This window comes from Papio anubis, chromosome X (assembly GCF_008728515.1).
Source record: "Papio anubis isolate 15944 chromosome X, Panubis1.0, whole genome shotgun sequence".
Classification (NCBI taxonomy): domain Eukaryota; kingdom Metazoa; phylum Chordata; class Mammalia; order Primates; family Cercopithecidae; genus Papio; species Papio anubis.
Window position 1 is genome coordinate 42,732,888 of NC_044996.1, and position 21,198 is coordinate 42,754,085.

General features: G+C 36.9%; 1 protein-coding gene across 16 annotated transcripts in view; it reads left to right on the top strand.

The window, feature by feature from the left end:
* Positions 1–19,040, top strand: part of ALG13 (ALG13 UDP-N-acetylglucosaminyltransferase subunit) — an 82,266-nt gene extending 63,226 nt beyond the window's left edge. For 12 of the 16 annotated variants that reach the window (XM_009198133.4, XM_009198132.3, XM_009198137.4 and 9 more), the window contains 4 exons: positions 1,743–1,976; positions 11,343–11,383; positions 16,128–16,302; positions 18,130–19,040. In XM_009198133.4, coding sequence (XP_009196397.2) covers positions 1,743–1,976; positions 11,343–11,383; positions 16,128–16,302; positions 18,130–18,395 — 716 coding nt within the window. In that variant the 3' untranslated portion in view covers positions 18,396–19,040. The remainder of the gene's footprint in view (positions 1–1,742; positions 1,977–11,342; positions 11,384–16,127; positions 16,303–18,129) is intronic. The other 4 variants (XM_009198140.2, XM_009198142.2, XM_009198135.3 and 1 more) reach the window with 2 other exon arrangements.
* The last annotated feature ends 2,158 nt before the right edge of the window (positions 19,041–21,198 follow it).

The following is a 21,198-nucleotide window of genomic DNA, read 5'->3' on the forward strand; positions in this document are numbered from 1 at the left end:
TGTTAAGCCTGTGGAGCTCTTCTTAAGTCTGAGGATGAGATGCTCATGCATCTCTTTAGAAACTTGAAATTGTAAAAGCTTTTACTTAGAGGGTTTATTGTAATACTGTGCATTTATAAGGAAGGTGAATTCAGACAAAGTAACCTCCAAATTGTGTCTACTCTTGATTCTTTCAGGCACATGAGAATGTATTTAGCCACTTCTATGTCTAGTAGTTGGTTTTTATCTAGTGATCATAATCACATGCTACTGTCTTCAGCTAATTGCCTTTCTCCATTTGCTTTTTTTTTTTTTTTAAATGGTATGATACATTTTCAGTGCTAGTTTAAAAGGAGTAAGAGCAGAGCTTTGTTGGGGGAGCCATTTTATTTTAAAAAAATGTATGTCTAGAACATTTGGGGATATTCTGAAAATTAAATTCCTCTCCCAAAACTGTAAAAGTAGAGATTTCTGAATATATGACAAAACTCCAAAACAGCTAGTTGAGCAAGCTTTAAAAATTTACTGTTTAATTTAGATACAGAATAATTCATTTTTTTGGTGCCCAGTTCTGTGAGCTTTGACAAATGCACAGAGTTGTGTAACCACCACCACAATCAAGAGATAATTGCATCACTCCTAAACAGTTGTTTATCAAATTTTAGATCACCTGAAGACACAGATCTATTACTGTTAGCCTGTAAATGTACGAAAGATATAGATGAGTATATTGTTAGTACTGCTCACTAAATGGAAACAATGTGGATTATGTCTTGCTAAAATATCGGAGTAACAAATTCAGGTTGTGTGAATTGTTCCTATGCTAAACTCAGTGTGCTGAAACTCTGACTTTAAACATTTATAGAATGATAAGACTAAACTTTCTATGTTTCTTAGGGTTAAAATGATAATGCAGATAACAAAATGATGAAATTTTGTACTCGGGTTTCAGCTGGCTAAAATGATTCAGTTTAAAATTGAAGGGTTTGTATTCATCTTTTGTAAAAAAAATTAACAAATTTACACGTTATATATATATGCAGGTATGTGTTTTTACTAGGTTGTAACCACATTGTTTCCTTTATCGTCACAGAGGATTAATATTTAAATATAATTACATCTGAATTTCTTATGTCAAAAACAAACTTTTAAATATTGATTATTTCTAAGCTATAGTAACAGGTATAGAAAGCTAAAGGGATAAGATATTGTATCTATCCTGTTTTTAGATTCTGTACCTTCTTAGAAATGGAACGTTCATGATTTAAAGTTCCCTATATTCCTGAGATGCTACCAGTAGAAACTTTCAAGGATTGCTAAAATCTGTGGTCTGTGCACTTAGTCCATCTCTTATTAGCTTCTGCATTTTGTGATTTGACTGAGAGTGACAGATTGCTGAAAACATTCTTAAATTTGCATTGGGTATTAAACTAAGTAAAAATTTTGCTTTAATTATGTTTTATTTATGTACCTGTTAGCTAAATGTTCAAAGTCTGATAGTCAAAGCTCTGCCTCTTCCAGTTTTTTCCCTTTTAATTTCCAATACTTTTCTTAAATCAAAATGACTTGTTATGAACAGGCTCTCCATTGGTATGTCTAAGAGAATGTAGACAATTCACTGTCCAAGTTTTTTTTTTTTTAAAGCCAAACCATAAGAATTAAGAGTTCTTTGACCATACTGGAGACAAGAAAAGTAAATGAGCCTGCTGTTCATAAAGTGTTATAGTTGTGTATTGCTACTTTATGTTTTGTTTCTTTGTTAGTGATTGCCTCACCATCCTATCCATGCCATTCTGCTCCTATTCCTCATGCTGGTGCCTCTCTACCACCACCACCACCACCACCACCACCGCCACCACCACCACCACCACCACCTCCTCCTCCTCCTCCTCCTCCTCCTCCTCTTGATGTGGGAGAGGCTTCAAACTTACAACCACCACCACCACTACCACCTCCACCTTATTCCTGTGATCCAAGTGGCAGTGATTTGCCTCAAGGTAAGTAGATTTTGAGATTTAGGTGAGGGGTCTGAGACTTAAAAAATATTGTTAGAGCATATCTGTCTTTGGTTGACCTATTGGGGAAGGGGGAACCAAATGAAAATTGACTTGAGAACACAATGCTGGAAGTGACTAAGGAAAGGAGCAATTAAAAGCAGAAAACTGAGAATATCTTCTACATAACCAACAAGTGGATGGTTGAGTTGACGTGTGCTGCTATTTTGTTTTGTTTTGTTTTGTTTGTAGCTACATGCCTACCCTGAAGAAGATTCTCAAATGGATGTCTTTGCTTTTCTTAACTGTTTTTCTTGCAAAACAGGACTTGGTATCAAATTTTTCTTTATTTCTTAAATTCTTTCCATAAGTGCATGAATTATTGCAGTCTTTTATATTTAGAATTTCAACTGAATTTTAAAGATTTGGGGGAGTGGGGATTAGGAGTCTTATCTGCCTTGAATTTCAGCTGTGTTTTCTTAAACATCTAAGGAGTAGTTTTTCATTGGAGGTTCTTTATTACTCCTCAGTTTGGCATATTTCTCAAGAGAATTATAGTTGAGAATTGTTTGTAGCTTATACTTTCTTGCTATAACATTTTCTTGGTTTTCCTAGCTGCTTCTCTATTTTTGATTTTTTTTTCCAACCACTAATCACCAAGATTTTCTTTAACTTCCTTCTGTTTTTTCCCTACCTTTAAACTTCACTTGTACTTCTACGTAGTTTATTCCTAAATCTAGCTAGCCTTGGCATCAGAAGTTTTAGTTACTTGTCTCCAGATACTTGCTAGACATTTTCACTTAGCTTTTTAGTTTTCATTTCAACAATGAAATTCCTCATATTTATCTTTTCCCCAGGCCACACAAAACGTTGGCTTTTCTCCTTGGTTTTTTATTTTGTTAATAGTGGTATCATTTCCACCTAATTTGCCCAATATCTAAACCCTGATTTCTTTACTACTCTCCCTTCCCTTACCTACATATGCCCGAGATGTACTTAGTCACCACATAATGCTGATTTTGTATTTTTCCATTATTTTACTATGACAATATTCAAATATTCATCCAAGTTGAATTTTAAAATGAAGTCATATCTATCACTTAGATTCTATCATTAACGTTTATACTTTATCACATATCTGTCCATCTTTCCCTCCATTCGTCTCTATTAATCCATCTTTTTGATACATTTAGAAGTAAATTGTAGACATTTGTACACTTCCCCATAAAAACTTCAGGATAGATATCATTAAATAGTTTTTTCCTTTTGATGTACAGTTTACATGTAATATACAAAACTTAAATGCACATTAGCTTGGTTTTAACATATGCATGCATGCACTTGTGTAACCCAAATCCCTATCAAGGTATAAAGTATTAACATTGTCCCACAAATTTCCCTCATACTCCTTCCCAGTTTTTTCCATGCTCCCCCTAGAGGTAACCACTGTTTGGACTTTTTTCTACCATAGATTAGTTTTACCTGTTTTAGAATTTTATAGAAATGTAATCATATAGTATATAATCTTTATAGAAGGCTTCTTAAACTTGGCATAATTTTGAGATTTGTCTGTTGTTGCATGTGTCAGTAGTCCATTTGTTTTCATTGCCAAGTAGCATTTCATTGTATGACTGTTCCACAGTTTGTCCATTCTCCTGTTGGTGATAGATGGCTGGACTATTTCCAGTTTGGGGCTGTTATGAAAAAAGCTACTATGAACATTCTTGTAAAAGTCTTTGTAAACATACGTTTTTATTTCCCTTGTGCAGATACCTAGCAGTGGAATTGCTGGGTCATAGAGAGATATGTGTTTACTTTTATAAGTAACTGCCAAACATTTTTCCAAAGTTGTACCATGTTACACTTCCACCAGCAGTATATGAGAATTCCAGTAGTTTGTCTTGCTCACCAACATTTATTGTCGCCACTCTCTTTAACTTTATCCATTCTGGTGACTGATCATGTTTTTTAAAAAAATCTATTTTATAGAGCGGTTTTCTGTTCCTTGCCAAATTGAGAGGGAGGCATAGGGATTTGCTCTTTTCCACCAGCCCCCACATGTCCATAGCCTCCCATATTATCAGTGTCCCCCACCATACCAGAGTGGTATATTTGATACAATGATGAACCTACCTTGGCACATCATTATCATCCAGGAGCCATAGTTTATATTAGTGTTCATTCTTGCTCTTGTGCTTTCATGAGTTTGGACAAATGAATGATGACGTGTATCCTTAATTATAGCATCACATGGATGCTATAATGGAGCATCTCTACCCCAGAAATCTGTGCTCTGCCTGTTAGTATTCATCCCCCAACTCCTGGCAATCACTTATTTTTTACTGTCTCCATAGTTTTGACTTTTCCAGAATGGCATATAGTTGCAGTCATGCAATATATAGCCTTTTCAGAGTGGCTCTTAGCAGTATGTATTTGTTTTCTCACCAAATCATTATCCGAATGTACCACAGTTTATAGATCCATTCACCTACTGAATAACATCTTGGTTGCTTCCACTTTTGGTTACAGTTGCCCTAAACATTCGCATGCAAGTTTTTTTGTAGAAATATATATAGAGAGATGGAGTCTTGCTCTGTCACCCAAGCTGGAATGCAATGGTGTGGTCTTGGCTCACTGCAACCTTCGCCTCCCGGACTCAAGCGATTCTCCTGCCTCAGCCTCCTGAGCAGCTGGGATTACAGGCACCCACCACCACACCTGGCTAATTTTTGTATTTTTAGTAGAGATGGGGTTTCACCATGTTGGCCAGGCTGGTCTTGAACTCCTGACCTCGTGATCCACCCACCTGGGCCTCCCGAAGTGCTGGGACTACAGGCATCAGCCACCGCACCGTTTGGAAATATATTTTTAACTCCTTTGGGTAAACACCAAGGATTACAATTGCTCTATTGAATTAGAATATGTATTATTTTGTAAGAAACTGTCAAACTGTCTTCCAGAGCGGCTATATCATTTTGCATTCCCACCAGCAACGAATTGAGTGTTCCTATAGTTCCACATTCATACCAGTATTTGGTATTGTCAGTGTTCTGGATTTTGGCCATTCTAATAGGTGTGTAATGATATCTCATTGTTTTAATTTGCATTTCCCTCATGAAATCCGACGTGGAACATCTTTTCATGTGCTTATTTGCCATCTATATATCTTTGGTGAAACATCTGTTAAGGTGTTTGGCCCATTTTTAATTCAGGTTGTTTTCTTACTGACTTCTAAGAATTCTTTGTATATTTTGGGTAACAGTCCATCATATCAGGTATATCTTTTGCAAATATTTTTTCCAAGCCTGTGGCTTTTAAGTGTCTTTTGCAAAGCAGGTGTGTTTACTTTTAAAGAACTCCAACATATAAATTATTTCTTTTATGGATGATGCCTGTGGTGTTATATCTAAAAAGTAATTGCCAGACTCAGGGTCATCTAGATTTTCTCCTGTGTTATCGTCTAGGATTTTTATGTTTTGCATTTTACTTTTAGGTCTGCGATCCATTTTTAGTTACTTTTTTGTATGTAAAGTATGTGTAGATTCATATTTTTTCATGTGGATATCCAGTTGTTTGAGTACTTTTTTCATGTGCTTATTGGCCATTTGCATATTTTTTATAAAGTGTGCACATATTTTGACTACTCTGTTTTTTATTGGGTGCTTGTTATTGAGTTGTGGAAGTTCTCTACATATTCTCTATGCTAGTCTTTTGTCAGGTATGTTTTGTGAGTATCTGCTCCTATTCTGTGGCTTATCTATTTTCTTCATGGTGCCTTTTGATGGGTAGAGGATTTTAATTCTGGTGAAATCTAATTGATCATTGTTTGGTATATATTGCTTTTGTAATCTAAGAAACTGGCCGGACGTGGTGGCTCACACCTGTAATCCTAACACTTTCGGAGGCCGAGGCAGGTGGATCACTTGAGGTCAGGAGTTCGAGTCCAGCCTGGCCAACATGGTGAAACCCTGTCTCTACTAAAAATACAAAAGTTAGCTGGGAGAGGTGGTGCGTGCCTGTAATGCTAGCTACTTGGGAGGCTGAGGCAGGAGAATCACTTGAACCCAGGAGGTGGAGGTTGTACTGAGCCGAGATCATGCAACTGCACTCCGGCCTGGGCAGTAGAGTGAAACTTTGACTTAAATTAAAAAAAAAACAAAAAAACAACAAAAACCCTTTGCCTTATTTGCCTTTCTCCAAAGTCATTATGATTGTTTCCTGTGTTTTCCTTTAAAAGCTTAATGCATTTAGTTTTATGTTTAAGTCCACTATCCATTTCAAATTCATTTTTGTGGATAGTGGAGGTGATTTTTTTTTTTTTTCTTTATGGATCTCCAGTATTCCAGCAGTACCATTTGTGCAAAAGATTTTCCTTTCCTCGTTGGATCACTTTGGTGTTTTAGTCAAAAATCAAATGACTGTTTTAAGTGCACATCTATTTTCATGCCCTCTTCTGTTGCGTTGATCAATTTTTTAATCCTTACATCAGTACTGTACTGTCTTTTTAGTAAGGTTTGAAGTAAGGTAGGGTCATTTGCATGTCTCTTACACTATCAAATTTTACCAAAAAAACCTTCTGGAAATTAGGAATTGTGTTTATAATCTATAGCTCAATTTGTGGAGAATGTCAGTGCTTACCAGTATGGTCTCTTTGAATTCATGAACATGGTATCATAGTATACCTGCTAATTTATTTAGGTTGCATTTGGTTTCTCAACGTTTTTTTGTTTTGTTTTGTTTTGTTTTTTTTTGTTTGTTTTTGTTTTTGGTGTAGCAGTCTTCTACATCTTCTGTTAAATGTGCTCCTATGTATTTGGGTTTTTGGAGCTGTAGTAAGTAGAATTTTAAAACTTTTATTTTCCTATTTTGTCCTGTACATGAAAATAAAATTGATTTTTGCATGTTAACCTTGGCTGATTTATTAAAAATCTGTGTTTCACAGAGTGTCTTTAAAAAATACCCACTGCCTCTTTCCTGGGTCATGCCTTTATAACCTTGTCCCTGAACAGTTAGAGTAGCGTCTCCATTGGTCTCGCTGCTCTGGTACTATTCCACTTTGTGTGTGTTTCTAGCTCAGAACTCTTCAGTGATTCTTTGGTTTCTGTAGATTAAAGTTCAACAGACTAATTATGGCATTTATGACTTTGCACAATCTAGTCTCTCTTCCAACCTTATCTCTTTCTACTCCTGTGTGAACTCTATGTAGCAGGTTTTCTTTTCCTAAGGCTTTGCTGGCATGGTGATTCAACTCAAATTCTTTCCCCATTCACTCTCCCATCTAAGTTCTGTTAACCCCGAGAGTATATCATGTATTCATTAGTAGGTGCTCCCCATTCTTCCTGGCCTTAACAATCACTCCTCTAGTTTGGCCATGGATTTGCCTATTCTGGACATTTCATGTAAATGGAATCATACAATATGTGGGCTTTTGCAACTAACTTTTTTCTCTAAGCATACTATTTTCAAGGTTCATGTTGTCGCATGTATCAGTACTTTATTCTTTTTTATGGCCAAAAAAAATCCATTGTATGGATGTATTGGCATACTCCATTTTGTTGCACTTTGCTTTAGTGTGGTTTACAGATACTGTGATTTTTATTTTTTTACAAATTGAAGATTTGTGAGAACCGTGTGTCAAGCAAATCTATTGGCATCATTTTTCCAACAGCGTGTTCTCCCTTTTCTCCTTTCATTTCTGTCAGCATTTTTTTTTTAGCAGTATTGTATTGTATATTTATTTATTTATTTTTGAGATGGAGTCTCTGTCACCCAGGCTGGAGTGCAGTGGTGCAATCTTGGCTCACTACAACCTCTGCCTCCTGAGCTCAAGCGATTCTCCTGCCTCAGCCTCCTGAGTAGCTGGTGTTACAGGCGCCACCACCATGCCCGGCTAATTTTTTGTATTTTTAGTAGAAATGGAGTTTCTCCATGTTGGCCAGGCTGGTCTTGAACTCCTGACCTCAAGTGGTTCGCCTGCCTTGGCCTCCCAGAGTGCTGGGATTACAGGCGTGAGCCACTGTGCCCGGCCAGCAATAACGAATTTTAAAATTAAGGTATGTACATTGTTTTCTTAGACCTAACACTATTATACTCTTAAAAGTCTTCAGTATAGTGTATAAGCATAACTTTTTTTTTTTCTTTTTCTTTTTTTTGCAATGGAGTCTTGCTCTGTTGCCAGGCTGGAGTGCAGTGGCGTGATCTCTGCTCTCGGAAACCTCCACCTCCCAGGTTCAAGCGATTCTCCTGCCTCAGCCTCCCGAGTAGCTGGGATTACAGGCACGTGCCACCACACCTGGCTAATTTTTGTATTTTCAGTAGAGATGGGGTTTCACCATGTTGGCCAGAATGGTCTCGATCTCCCGACCTCATGATCCACCCACCTCAGCCTCCCAAAGTGCTGGGATTACAGGCCTGAGCCACCACACCCAGCCATAAGCATAACTTTTATATGCACTGGGAAACCAAAAAATTGGTGTGACTCACTTCCTTGCAATATTGACTTTACTATTTTCTGGAACCAAACCCATGATATCTCCAAAGTATGTCTGTATCATATTTTATCTATTAGTTGAGGAACATTTGGGTTGCTTTCACTTTTTTGGCTATTAATATTGCTATGTGCATTTGTGTATACAAGTTATTTGATACATATATGTATCAAGGAGTAGAATCCCGTGCCACTCATGAATTTATTTCCTGCTATTTTTAAAAAATATTCTGTAGCTAGAGCACTGGGCTTTTTGCTATGCTCCTATATAATAGTCAAAATACAAGCTGATTTTTTTTTTTTGTGGTTTCACTTTGTTTTTCAGTTTTGCTTATACTTTTTAAAGCTCATTATAGAAAAGTTTGAAAATGCACAAAAGTATTAAATTAAAACAGCCGGGTGCAGTGGCTCACGCCTGTAATCCCAGCACTTTGGGAGACCAAGGTGGGTGGATCACGAGGTCAAGAGATTGAGACCATCCTGGCTAACATGGTGAAACCCGTCTCTACTGAAAATACAAAAGTTAGCTGAGCATGGTGGTGCGTGCCTGTAGTCCCAGCTATTCGGGAGGCTGAGGCAGGAGAATCGTTTGAACCCAGGAGGCAGAGGTTTCAGTGACCCGAGATCACACTGCTGTACTCCAGCCTGGCGACAGAGTAAGACTCCATCTCAGAAAAAAAAAGAAAAAAAACACCTATAGTCTTTCTCCCATAGGTTGCCTTTTTTTTTTTTTTTTTTAATTATACTTTAAGTTCTAGGGTACATGTGCACAATGTGCAGGTTTGTTACATATGTATACATGTGCCATGTTGGTGTGCTGCACCCATTAACTCATCATTTACATTAGGTATATCTCCTGATGCTATCGCTCCCCCTCCCCCCTCCCCACAATAGGACCTGGTGTGTGATGTTCCTCTTCCTGTGTCCAAGTGATCTCATTGTTCACTTCCCACCTATGAGTGAGAACATGCGGTGTTTGGTTTTCTGTTCTTGCGATAGTTTGCTGAGGATGATAGTTTCCAGCTGCATCCATGTCCCTACAAAAGACACGAACTCATCCTTTTTTATGGCTGCATAGTATTCCATGGTGTATATGTGCCACATTTTCTTAATCCAGTCTGTCACTGATGGACATTTGGGTTGATTCCAAGTCTTTGCTATTGTGAATAGTGCTGCAGTAAACATACGCGTGCATGTGTCTTTATAGCAGCATGACTTATAATCCTTTGGGTGTATCCCCAGTAATGGGATGGTTGAGTCAAATGGTATTTCTAGTTCTAGATCCTTGAGAAATCACCACACTGTTTTCCACAATGGTTGAACTAGTTTACAGTCCCACCAGCAGTGTGAAAGTGTTCCTATTTCTCCATATCCTCTCCAGCACCTGTTGTTTCCTGATTTTTTAGTGATTGCCGTTCTAACTGGCATGAGATGGTATCTCATTGTGGTTTTGATTTGCATTTCTCTGATGGCCAGTGATGATGAGCATTTTTTCATGTGCCTGTTGGCTGTATGAATGTCTTCTTTTGAGAAGTGTCTGTTCATATCCTTTGCCCACTTTTTGATGGGGTTGTTTGTTTCTTTCTTGTAAATTTGATTGAGTTCTTTATAGGTTCTGGATATTAGCCCTTTGTCAGATGAGTAGGTTGCAAAAATTTTCTCCCATTCTGTAGGTTTCCTGTTGACTCTGATGGTAGTTTCTTTTGCTGTACAGAAGCTCTTTAGTTTAATTAGATCCCATTTATCAATTTTGGCTTTTGTTGCCATTGCTTTTGGTGTTTTAGACATGAAGTCCTTGCCCAACAAGCTGATTTTTTTAAAAATGGCAGTAAATGTATTTGTATGTGTAGGGAGTCTCCAACTTAAAGAGGGGTTTTCTGAAAGTTCATCTGTTAGTGGAACTCAGATTATGTTACTTTGTAAATAAAAATATGTGTGGATCTCAGGTCAAGCAATAAAAATACATTTAGAGGTGCAATTGGAATGCTAAAAGCAATTTTTGTTCATTTATGAAATAGTTCAGTTTCATAATGTCAAGAAAAATTACCTTGCTCATTGCCCTTCTCTTTAGAGTTCTGGTGGTGGTATGTCAGTCATGGCAAATAAAAACAGGATGAATTGTTTCATATTGTTCTAATTGTCTCAGCAGGCATCACTAATCTCTGTCAGTAGAGTATTAGTCTGTATTGTATATAAGTGCTAGTAACTGAGGACCAAAATAATTGCTTATGTTCTAGAAGTGTATTAAAGTAAAAATTCCATTTTGAAACAAACAAGAAAATGCCTTTATTGGATTCTTCCTAAATATTACCCAAGTGACATTCTTTTAACATCTGCCTAAAATTAAGATTAGAAATAAAAATTTTATTTGGTAACTAAACCTTAGATGAGAAAATAATTTTACCTATATTGGTAGGTAAGTAGTCATTTACTATAAGGTAAAATTGAGAATGGTATTAATGTGGCAAGATTACATTGATATCTTAATAATGCTGAAACAGAAAAGCTCTTTTTTTTTTCTTTTTTGAGATAGAGTCTCACTCTGTCACCCAGGCTGGAGTGCAGTGGCATGATCTCAGCTCAATGCAACCTCCACCTCCCAGATTCAAGTGATTCTTATGCCTCAGCCTCCTGAGTAGCTGGAATTACAGGCATCTGCCACCACGTCCAGCTAATTTTTATAGTTTTAGTAGAGACAGGGTTTCACCATGTTGGCCAGGATGGTCTTGAACTCCTGACCTCAAGTAATCTGCCCACCTAGGCCTCCCAAAGTGCTGGGATTACAAGCATGAGCAACCACGCCCAGCCAGAAGAGCTTTTAAAAGATAATTCTAATTGCTTATGTCAGTCAAGTCACTAATTTTTTTGGTTTTTAATTTTAGATACAAAAGTTTTGCAGTACTATTTCAATCTAGGATTACAGGTAAGTGCCATGTTAAAATTTCTTTGATAAGCCCTATTTTCAAAGTATAAACTGTTTTGATAATCAGACCCTTGAACTTCAAAAAACCAAAAGCACTAAGGCGACTAAAAATTTTATTTCTGTCTGAGAGATCTCTCAAGATGAGGTAGTTCAGTTGTCTGCTTTAGCCTCCCAGTTCTTTAGTTTCTCTTACAAAATACTCATTAAACTGAAGAGAGGGGTACTGGGCTGTAAGCAGCACAACCTCAGCATATATTAGATTAGCCATCATATTTAACATTACATACTAACTTTTCACTGTGGTGGTCTGTCTCAAAATAAATGAATTATCCTAAAATATTTTTATGACTATCTTTCCATTTTATGTGAAAATTAGACAGATTCAAAGATACTTAAGGCACTGTGTTTTGTTCTTTGAAACCAATGAGAACAAAGACACAATGTACCAGAATCTCTGAGACACAGCTAAAGCAGTGTTTCGAGAGAAATTTATAGCACTAAATACCCACATGAGAAACCGGGAAGTATCTAAAATCAACACCCTAACATCACAATTAAAAGAACTAGAGAAGCAAAAGCAAACAAATTCAAAAGCTAGCAAAAGACAAGAAATAACTAAGATCAGAGCAGAACTGAAAGAGAGAGAGACACGAAAAACCCTTCAAAAAATCTGAATCTAGGAGCTGTTTTTTTTTTTTTTTTTTTTTAAAGATTAACAAAATAGATACACCATTAGCCAGGTGAATAAAGAAGAAAAGAGAGAAGATCAAATAGACATAATAAAAAATGATACCACAGAACACGAACTACTGTCAGAGAATACTATAAACACCTCTATGCAAATAAACTAGAAAATCTAGAAGAAATAGATAAATTCCTGGACACACACACGCTCCCAAGACTAAAGCAGGAAGAAGTCGAATCCCTGAGTAGACCAAAAACAAGTTCTGAAATTGAGGCAGTAATTAATAGCCTACCAACCAAAAAAAGTCCAGGACCAGATGGATTCACAGCCGAATTCTACCAGAGGTACAGAGAGGAGCTGGTACCATGCTTTCTGAAACTGTTCCAATCAATAGAAAGAGAGGGACTCCTTCCTAACTCATTTTATGAAGCCAACATCATCCTGATACCAAAACCTGGCAGAGACACAAAAAAAGAAAATTTCAGGTCAATATCCCTGATGAACATTAATGTGAAAATCCTCAGTAAAATACTGGCAAACCGAATCCAGCAGCACATTAAAAAGCTTATCCACCACAATCAAGTGGATGCAAGGGTGGTTCAACATAAGCAAATCAATAAATGTAATCCATCACATAAACAGAACCAATGACAAAAACCACATGACTATCTCAATAGATGCAGAAAAGGCCTTCTATAAAATTCAACACCCCTTCATGCTAAAAACTCACTATAAATTAGGTATTGATGGAACGTGTCTCAAAATAATAAAAACTATTTAGGACAATCCCACAGCCAATATCATACTAAATGGGCAAAAGCTGGAAGCATTCCCTTTGAAAAACCAGCACAAGACAAGGATGTCCTCTCTCACCATTCCTATTCAACATAGTATTGGAAGTTCTGGCCAGGGCAGTCAGGCAAGAGAAAGAAAGAAAGGGTATATGAATAGGAAAACAGGAAGTCACATTGTCTTTGTTTGCAGATGACATGATTGTATATTTTAAAGACCCCATTGTCTCATCCCAAAAACTCCTTAAGCTGATAAGCAACTTCAGCAAAGTCTGAACTTGTGTGCAACACAAAATCAGTGTGCAAAAATCACAAGCATTTCTATATACCAATAATAGCCAAATCATGAGTGAATTCGCATTCACAATTGCTACAAAGAGAATAAAATACCTAGGAATCCAACTAACAAGGGATGTGAAGGACCTCTTCAAGGAGAACTACAAATCACTGTTCAACGAAATAAGAGAGGACACAAACAAAGGGAAAAACATTCCATGCTTATGGATAGGAAAAATCAGTATCATGAAAATGACCATACTGCCAAAAGTAATTTATAGATTCAATGCTATTCCTATTAAACTACCATTGACTTTCTTCAATTAGAAAAAACTTCAAATTTCATACAAAACCAAAAACGAGTCCGTATAGCCAAGACAGTCCTAAGCAAAAAAGAACAAAGCTGGAGGCATCATGCTATCTGACTTCAAACTATTTTACAAGGCCACAGTAACCAAAACAGCATAGTACTGGTACCAAAACAGGTATTTAGACCAACAGAACGGAAGAGAGGCCTCAGAAATAATGCCACAGATCTACAACCATCTGATCTTTGGCAAACCTGACAAAAACAAGCAATGGGGAAAGGATTCCCTATTTAATAAATGGTGTTGGGAAAACTGGCTAACCATATGCAGAAAACTGAAACTGGACCCATTCCTTACACCTTATACAAAAATTAACTCAAGATGGATTAAAGACTTAGACATAAGACCTAAAACCATAAAAACCCTAGAAGACGACCTAGGCAATACCATTCAGGACATAGGCATGGGCAAAAACTTCATGACTAGAACACCAAAAGCAGTGGCAACAAAAGCAAAACTAAAATTGACAAGTGGGATCTAATTAAACTAAAGAGCTTCTGCACAGCAAAAGAAACTATCAGTGTGAACAGGCAACCTACAGAATGGGAGAAAGTTTTTGCCATCCATCTGACAAAGGACGAATATCCAGAATCTACAAGGAACTTAAACAAATTTACAAGAAATAATCAAAAAGTGGGCAAAGAATATGAACAGACACTTTTCAAAAGACATTTATGTGACCAACAAACATGAAAAACTCATCATCACTGGTCATTAGAGAAATGCAAATCAAAACCATAATGAGATACCAGTTAGAATGGCAATCATTAAAAAGTCAGGAAACAACAGATGCTGGAGAGGATGCGGAGAAATAGGAACGCTTTTACACTGTTGGCTGGATTGTAAATTAGTTCAACCATTGTGGAAGACAGTGTGGCGATTCCTCAGGCATCTAGAATGAGAAATACAATCTGATCCAACCATCTCATTACTGGGTATATACCCAAAGGATTATAAATCATTCTATAAAGACCCATGCACACGTATGTTTATTGCAGTACTATTCACAATACCAAAGACTTGAACCAACTCACATACCCATCAATGATAGACTGCATAAAGAAAATGTGGCACACATACACTGTGGAATACTATGCAGCCATAAAAAAAGACTGAGTTTGTGTCCTTTGCAGGGACATGGATGAAGCTGGCAACCATTCTCCACAAACTAACACAGAAAAAGAAAACCAAACACCGCATGTTCTCACTCATAAGTGAGAGTTGAACAGTGAGAACCTATGGGCACAGGGAGGTGAACATCACACATCGGGGCCTGTTGGGGGATTGGGGGCAAGGGGAGGGAGAGCATTAGGACAAATACCTAATGTAGATAATGGATTGATGGGTGTAGCAAACCACCATGGCACATGTATACCCATGTAACAAACCTGCGTGTTCTGCACATGTATCCCAGAACTTATAATAAATTAAATATAAAAATAAAAATAAAGAGCTGCATTTTTAAAGCACTCATGTGTTCAAAGATGCTTGCTCAACACTGGTTTTTCACCACTCCCCTGAGTTGTAGAGGCAGGTGGGTACTGACAAATGTCTTCATCAATGAAAGGTGTCTCTGATTTGAGGTGAGAGCTCTTTTATTTTAGTCTTTCAGGGATCACTTTCCCTCTGAAATACACTTGACTTAAAATGTAACAACATGGCATATTTACTGAAAGGAATAATGCATCTTAAGATCTCTCAGATGATGATAAACTCTATGCTGTCCTGGATGAATGCTCAGATTAGTTCATATTCCCTGACACTGATTTCCCTAAAGCTTTAGACATGTCAGTGCCAAGAAAACTGTCTTCCCAAATAGTACACATCTATAAATTAAGAGTAATGGGGTGGGTTTTTGTTCTTTGAGACTATTTTTCCTAAATTCAGTTTCAAGAATTGATAAACCGCTTGCCCCTTCTGTTATGTTAGTTTATTATAGTCACATGTGGAAACTTTGTAATCTATTTCACTGAGGCATTTAAAAATATTTTCCTGCCTTTTACATCATGGAATACCAGGAGATGCTGAGTAGATATTTCAGTATTTTTCTTATTAGAAATCATAATGTCTACTGTAGTACATTTTGAAACTATGGTATAAAGAGAACTAAAATCACCTCTATGATCACTGTATACTTTCATATATTTTCTTACAACTTTTGTATTTTACAAACTATGGATTATGCTGTATAATTTTTTAATCTTTTAACAATACAGGCATTTTTTCTTTAAATAGTTTACAGCATGATTTTCGTTGCCTGTATAGTATTTCATTACGGGTATATAATTTATCCAGTTCCCTGTTGTTAAATACTATGTGCGATGTTTTTTGCTTTTAAAAATACTATAAAAGACACCTTTGTATACAGGTCTTCTAGACGATTCCCTGAAAGAATTTTTAGGTTTAAATATGAGATACAAATTCCGCAAAAGATCCTGAAGTTCTTATAGAGAACAGACTAAAGTGTCAAGTTTTTAGGTCAAAAAAGTCATTGCTACCTCACCTGAAAATCATGTCCCAATTCTTACTTTTTTTTTTTTTTTTTGGTCTATGGGGAACTGTATTACATTAAGAATAGAGAAAAGTAAAGTTTCTTGTTTTTTTGCTGCCCTTTCTTGCTCAAGTGCTATTACCACAACTACTGGCACTCCATGGTCTATGTGCCACAGATGCAGCAGCAGCTTCATGTAGAGAATTATCCAGTCTATACTGAGCCACCTCTGGTAGATACAACCATTCCTCAATTTTACAGTGAGGTGAGGAGAGAAGATGGCACACAGGCGGAAGCATCAGCAAATGGTGAGTATGTAATGAGATTGCCAGCAAGAAAGACAGTTGGATTTTATTGTGTGTAATTCAGTAATAACTTTCATATGTTTCATGAGGTCCATATACTACACCAGTGATTCTCAAAGCATGATATGTGGACCTCTTGTGGTCCCTAAGACTCTTTCAAGGGAGTCGTGAGGTCAGAAGTGTTCATAATACTACTAAGATTTTATTTGCCCCTTTCACTGGCTTGTATTTTCATTGAGGGTATAGAAACCAGTGATGGGTAAAACTGCTGGCACCTAAGCACAAATTGATAGTGGCCCCAGACTCTGCTAGTAATCAGTGTTTATCTCACTGCCATACACCCATGGTACAAAAATGCCAATCTTATTTTTTTTTGTTTAATCAAAGACATTTTTACTAAATTTTTATCCTTGAATAGTTGTATTTTTCTTTGTGACAAAAATGAAACTACTTATAAAACACTTCTGCATACTAAATGAAGTATAATGATTAACTTAAGGAAAAAGACTTGTGCTATTAAGTTATGAGTTGTACTTGCTGACTTGAAAGAGGGATAAATTATCATTATTCACACTTAGTTGATCTGGTCGCCATTTTCTTAAATGAACAAAGTGAGCCTGTCACTTTAGGATAAATAACTAGTAATATTTGTTTTCAAAGATACAATTTTAGCTTTCAAATAAAAATTAGAATTTAGGAAAACATTTATTTTCCACCACGAGCTTGACACCTTCCCACCAACTGAAACTCCTGTAATAAGTAGAGCTGAATGTAGTTTCTTAAATTGTATGAGGAAATGTGTCAACATTTGGAAGATCTGCATAACTCAGTGAAGGAGGAGTTTTACCTTTGAGGAACTACCACTTATGTAGTTTGGGTGTAGCATCAAAGAATATCTACAATTACCTGAAAGGCTAGGTATTAAAATACTGATGGTTCACGCCTGTAATCCCAGCACTTTGGGAGGCTGCGGCAGGTGGATCACCTGAGTTCAGGAGTTCGTACCTGACTTGCCAGGGTTGTTACAGAACTAATTGGGACCTTATGTATAAGTATGCTATTACCTGGTGCATATTAGGAATACTGCTTTCTCTCTTCTTTTCCTTTTTTAAAGCATATTACATTGTCAGTCTTTTTTTTTTTTTAATTTTGTGCAATATACCTTCTATAGAGCTATTTTTAATTGTAATTAACTATGAGGCAGTGGCAGTCTTAATTTCACAGAGTTAATCTAAGCCCAAGTAATGAATTTTTTTTTTTTTTGGTCTAATGTGTATGTTCATTATAGCAAGATCAAAACAGCATTTATTTCCACTGGAACTGACTTGTGGCAAAAGTGCTATGAAATTAAAATTTGATCTTAATGACATTCAAGAGATGACACTTTTAGGGTGCTCTTCAGAATTATACTTTCAGGTATAGACCAGACTGTCCAGACACCTGAGTTTTTCATTGCTAAATGGTTATTCGGATGATGTCTCTTGTAAAACTATTGGATAACTCAATTGTGACCACCTCTTATAAGAATTTAACTAGAAGGACTCTAGAGAATATTTATGTATTTAGCTTGTTGATACCTAAATCATCCCAGAAAGATAGCTGTCTGTACGTTGAATAGATTTGACACATGTATTTCACAGTTTTTTAATTTGGAAATTTTCATATTTAGTCATTATTTGTATTTAAAGTACTCCTGCTGCAATTGCTGTGATCTTTCTTATAGTCAATAAATTTTATTTTCACACATAAGAACATCCACTTATGTTGCATGGGGTTCTGTTTTGGTGAATTTTTGTATGTAAAGTAGACTGTATACATTCTTTCTTTCAGATACTTTTCCGAATGCTGATCCTTCATCTGTCCCTCATGGAGCAGTCTATTATCCAGTAATGTCAGATCCCTATGGGCAGCCACCTTTGCCAGGTTTTGACTCCTGCCTCCCAGTTGTGCCAGATTATTCCTGTGTTCCCCCCTGGCATCCAGTTGGTACAGCATATGGTGGTTCTTCTCAAATTCATGGTGCTATAAATCCTGGGCCAATTGGCTATCTTGCTCCATCTCCCCCAGCTTCTCACTATGTACCTCAGGGTATGTAAGATCCAGCAGTATGAAGTATTCTTGCACTGCCATTTTCTTGCTGTTTTTGTTTTTAGAAAGTTTTTTATGTTAGTAGTTAAATGATTTAGGTGATTAGTGTTTACTATTTGTCTTTAAAATTATTTTACCTTTTGATTTAAAATAGTACTTTAAAATAAAGGGATATTATTTTGGGCTGTGACTAAGGAAATTGAGATGGATGTACAACTAGCCCCATATTGAGCATACTTCATTGTATTCAGCTGTTTTCCTGTCAGCCATTTGTCAGCTTTATATTAGCTGATGGTACCAATTGATAAAATGAATATAAAGTATTTCATTGGTTCAGAGATCACACATCATATTAAACCATGCAGAATTGGAATAACTTGAACTTTTTTCTAGAAAGTAAAACCAAGAGCCTTTGCTTCTGGGTAACTCACTTAATATTAAATTAAAGAGCTCTTCAGGTTTCTTGAGAATTGTCTGAAGCCAGTTGCATTCTGTGATATCAGTTTTGAAGGCACATGGTTCTCTGCTTTAGATTTATCCCATACGCTATTGTTTAATACTGGATGTATGTAAGTGTTTTACTGCACTGTATTGAATTGGTGTCTTTTGCACAGTTAGCAGTAAATAAAAAATAGCATTTAAAATTGCCAAAACAAGTGGGATTTTTTCTTTTTGTGTTTTCATGTCAGCAAAGAGTACCGGACGTTTGATTGTTTCAACATGTTTTTTCTCTGGCATTTTGGTTGTCAAAGAATGTGAATTTTTAGCATGAACTGGTGGGGAGTAGTTGCAGAGCCACTTGAAATGTTATTTAATCTAGAGTCATTGCAGCACGTACTACCATATCTACGCCTTTTCTCTGGAAAATGTTTCTTTTGTGTGTGTGCATGTTTTTTAAAGCATCTATAACCCTCTTATAGAACTTTAGACTTCTCATTGTCCTATGCTTTCAATAGTTATAGGGGCCAAGGGAAAACTCCTTCACCCTCTAAAGGTTCACCGAAAGCTCACGAAAGGCAGGTAAAGAGGAGAAAGGGCATACAAATTTTAATGTGTACACGGGAACCTTCAGAATGAAGACCCAAAAATACAGGGGAAATTGTCCATTTTTATGCTTAGGTTCAACGAAGTATGGACAGCCATGTGGAAATATAATTGGACAAAATGGGTATGATCTGCTAATGGACTTGAGTAGGGGAAACCCAACAAGGCTTATTCGTGTTCTTGGCCTCTCTGAGCACACATTCCTTCCTTCTGGGTATGGGACAGGATCCTCTCTGGAATAGGGGGTCTTATGACAGTCAAACCAGGTAGATCAGATAAATGTTTTATGGCCAGTTTTTACACAGAAAGGTGTAGTAATATTTTTAGGTTTTAGAAAAGTTCGAGTAATATTTTTAGGTTTTGTGGCTGGCTTTCAGGAAAAAGGGGTTCTGGTTTCTATGACCCACCTTGGGGAAGAGGGACTCTAATTTCTATGGCTAGCTTTGAGGAAGAAGGAGACTGAGAGACAGGAGGGCAGGAGAAGGTCAGAGAAAAACTTGCTACTGAGGCCTTCATTTGGGGTTATTGTTTTCTGAGTCCAGACATTGTCACATCTTACCGTTTTTGTTTTTAGACTTAATCTTGTATCTCTGAAGGCCTGGCTTGTCTTTGGCTTGCTGTGAGATACATTTCATCATCCTTTTTTGCCTTCTCCCTTTCATCTATCTGAAGACCACAAGATGTCCTGTATTGATCAGTTCTTCTCTGAGGGGAAAATAATCCTGAATGCTTTGCTCTGTCTCACCTGACAAACAGCTATTTAAAAAGTGTTCTTTGGTTGCCACAAAACCTATTTATATCACTTTCTTAAAAGGTTATTTATGTTTGTGAATCAGTCTCTCCTTTCCCCCTGTGGCTACACCCTGGCCAAAAAGAACAATTTGAGACATCAGGGCTTGAAGTACTTGAACAGTTGAAGGTACTGGAGTGGAACATTGCAAAGAAGATGTATCTTCAATGTACTGTTCTCAAGGTGATTGATATTGATGAGTTCTAAATAAGCCAGTGTGGTAAAGGGTTCTGCTTCATAATAGTACTGATTGGATTTGGTTTTGTATCCTTGATTTTAAGAAGGCCTTGCACTACAAGTTAGCATCTGACAACTTAAGGTGGATGGCAGTGCACTAATGTTTTATAACAACCAACTGTGTGTATTAGTGTTTTTAACTTCTCTGCTAACCTCCTGGGTTCTCAATTTATGCAGCCTGCAAATTGTGTTTTGCATGAAGGTTTATTTTACTCAAGCTTATAACATGGAATAGCCCCTTCCCAACATTTTTTGAATGTGCAAACATTTCTGAAGTATACATATCACAGAAAGTGCTTGTCCTCTGTCTTCAGCTGTCAGTGGTTCACTAGCTTCTAAGGGGTGTTTTAGAAGATTGTAGTCTTGAGAATACCGGTTTGGAATTTGGCGGGTTTTGAGACAAGCGCATCTGCCTTAGATTTCCAGTAGATTTGTTTTTATTTCAAACTTGTATATGCTGCCTTGCCTTGTGGTCTATTACCAATTAATGAAATTTAATCATGATTGGTATTAACGTAACCTGGAAGCAATGTGTGTACTAGATTGTGAACTATCAATTGAGGTCAGTGTTTATGGCCTGCTTAAATCATACAAGTTCTCTTTGTTTATGTATTACAATCAGTCTTCTCTAAGAAATAATCAAGGAGTGAGTCCTGGCCTTCCTATTGTTGGGGTAGAGGTGAGGGTAACCTGTACTGCTGCAGAAGTCTGCAGTCTTTCTTGGAGGCAGCTGCCAGGTA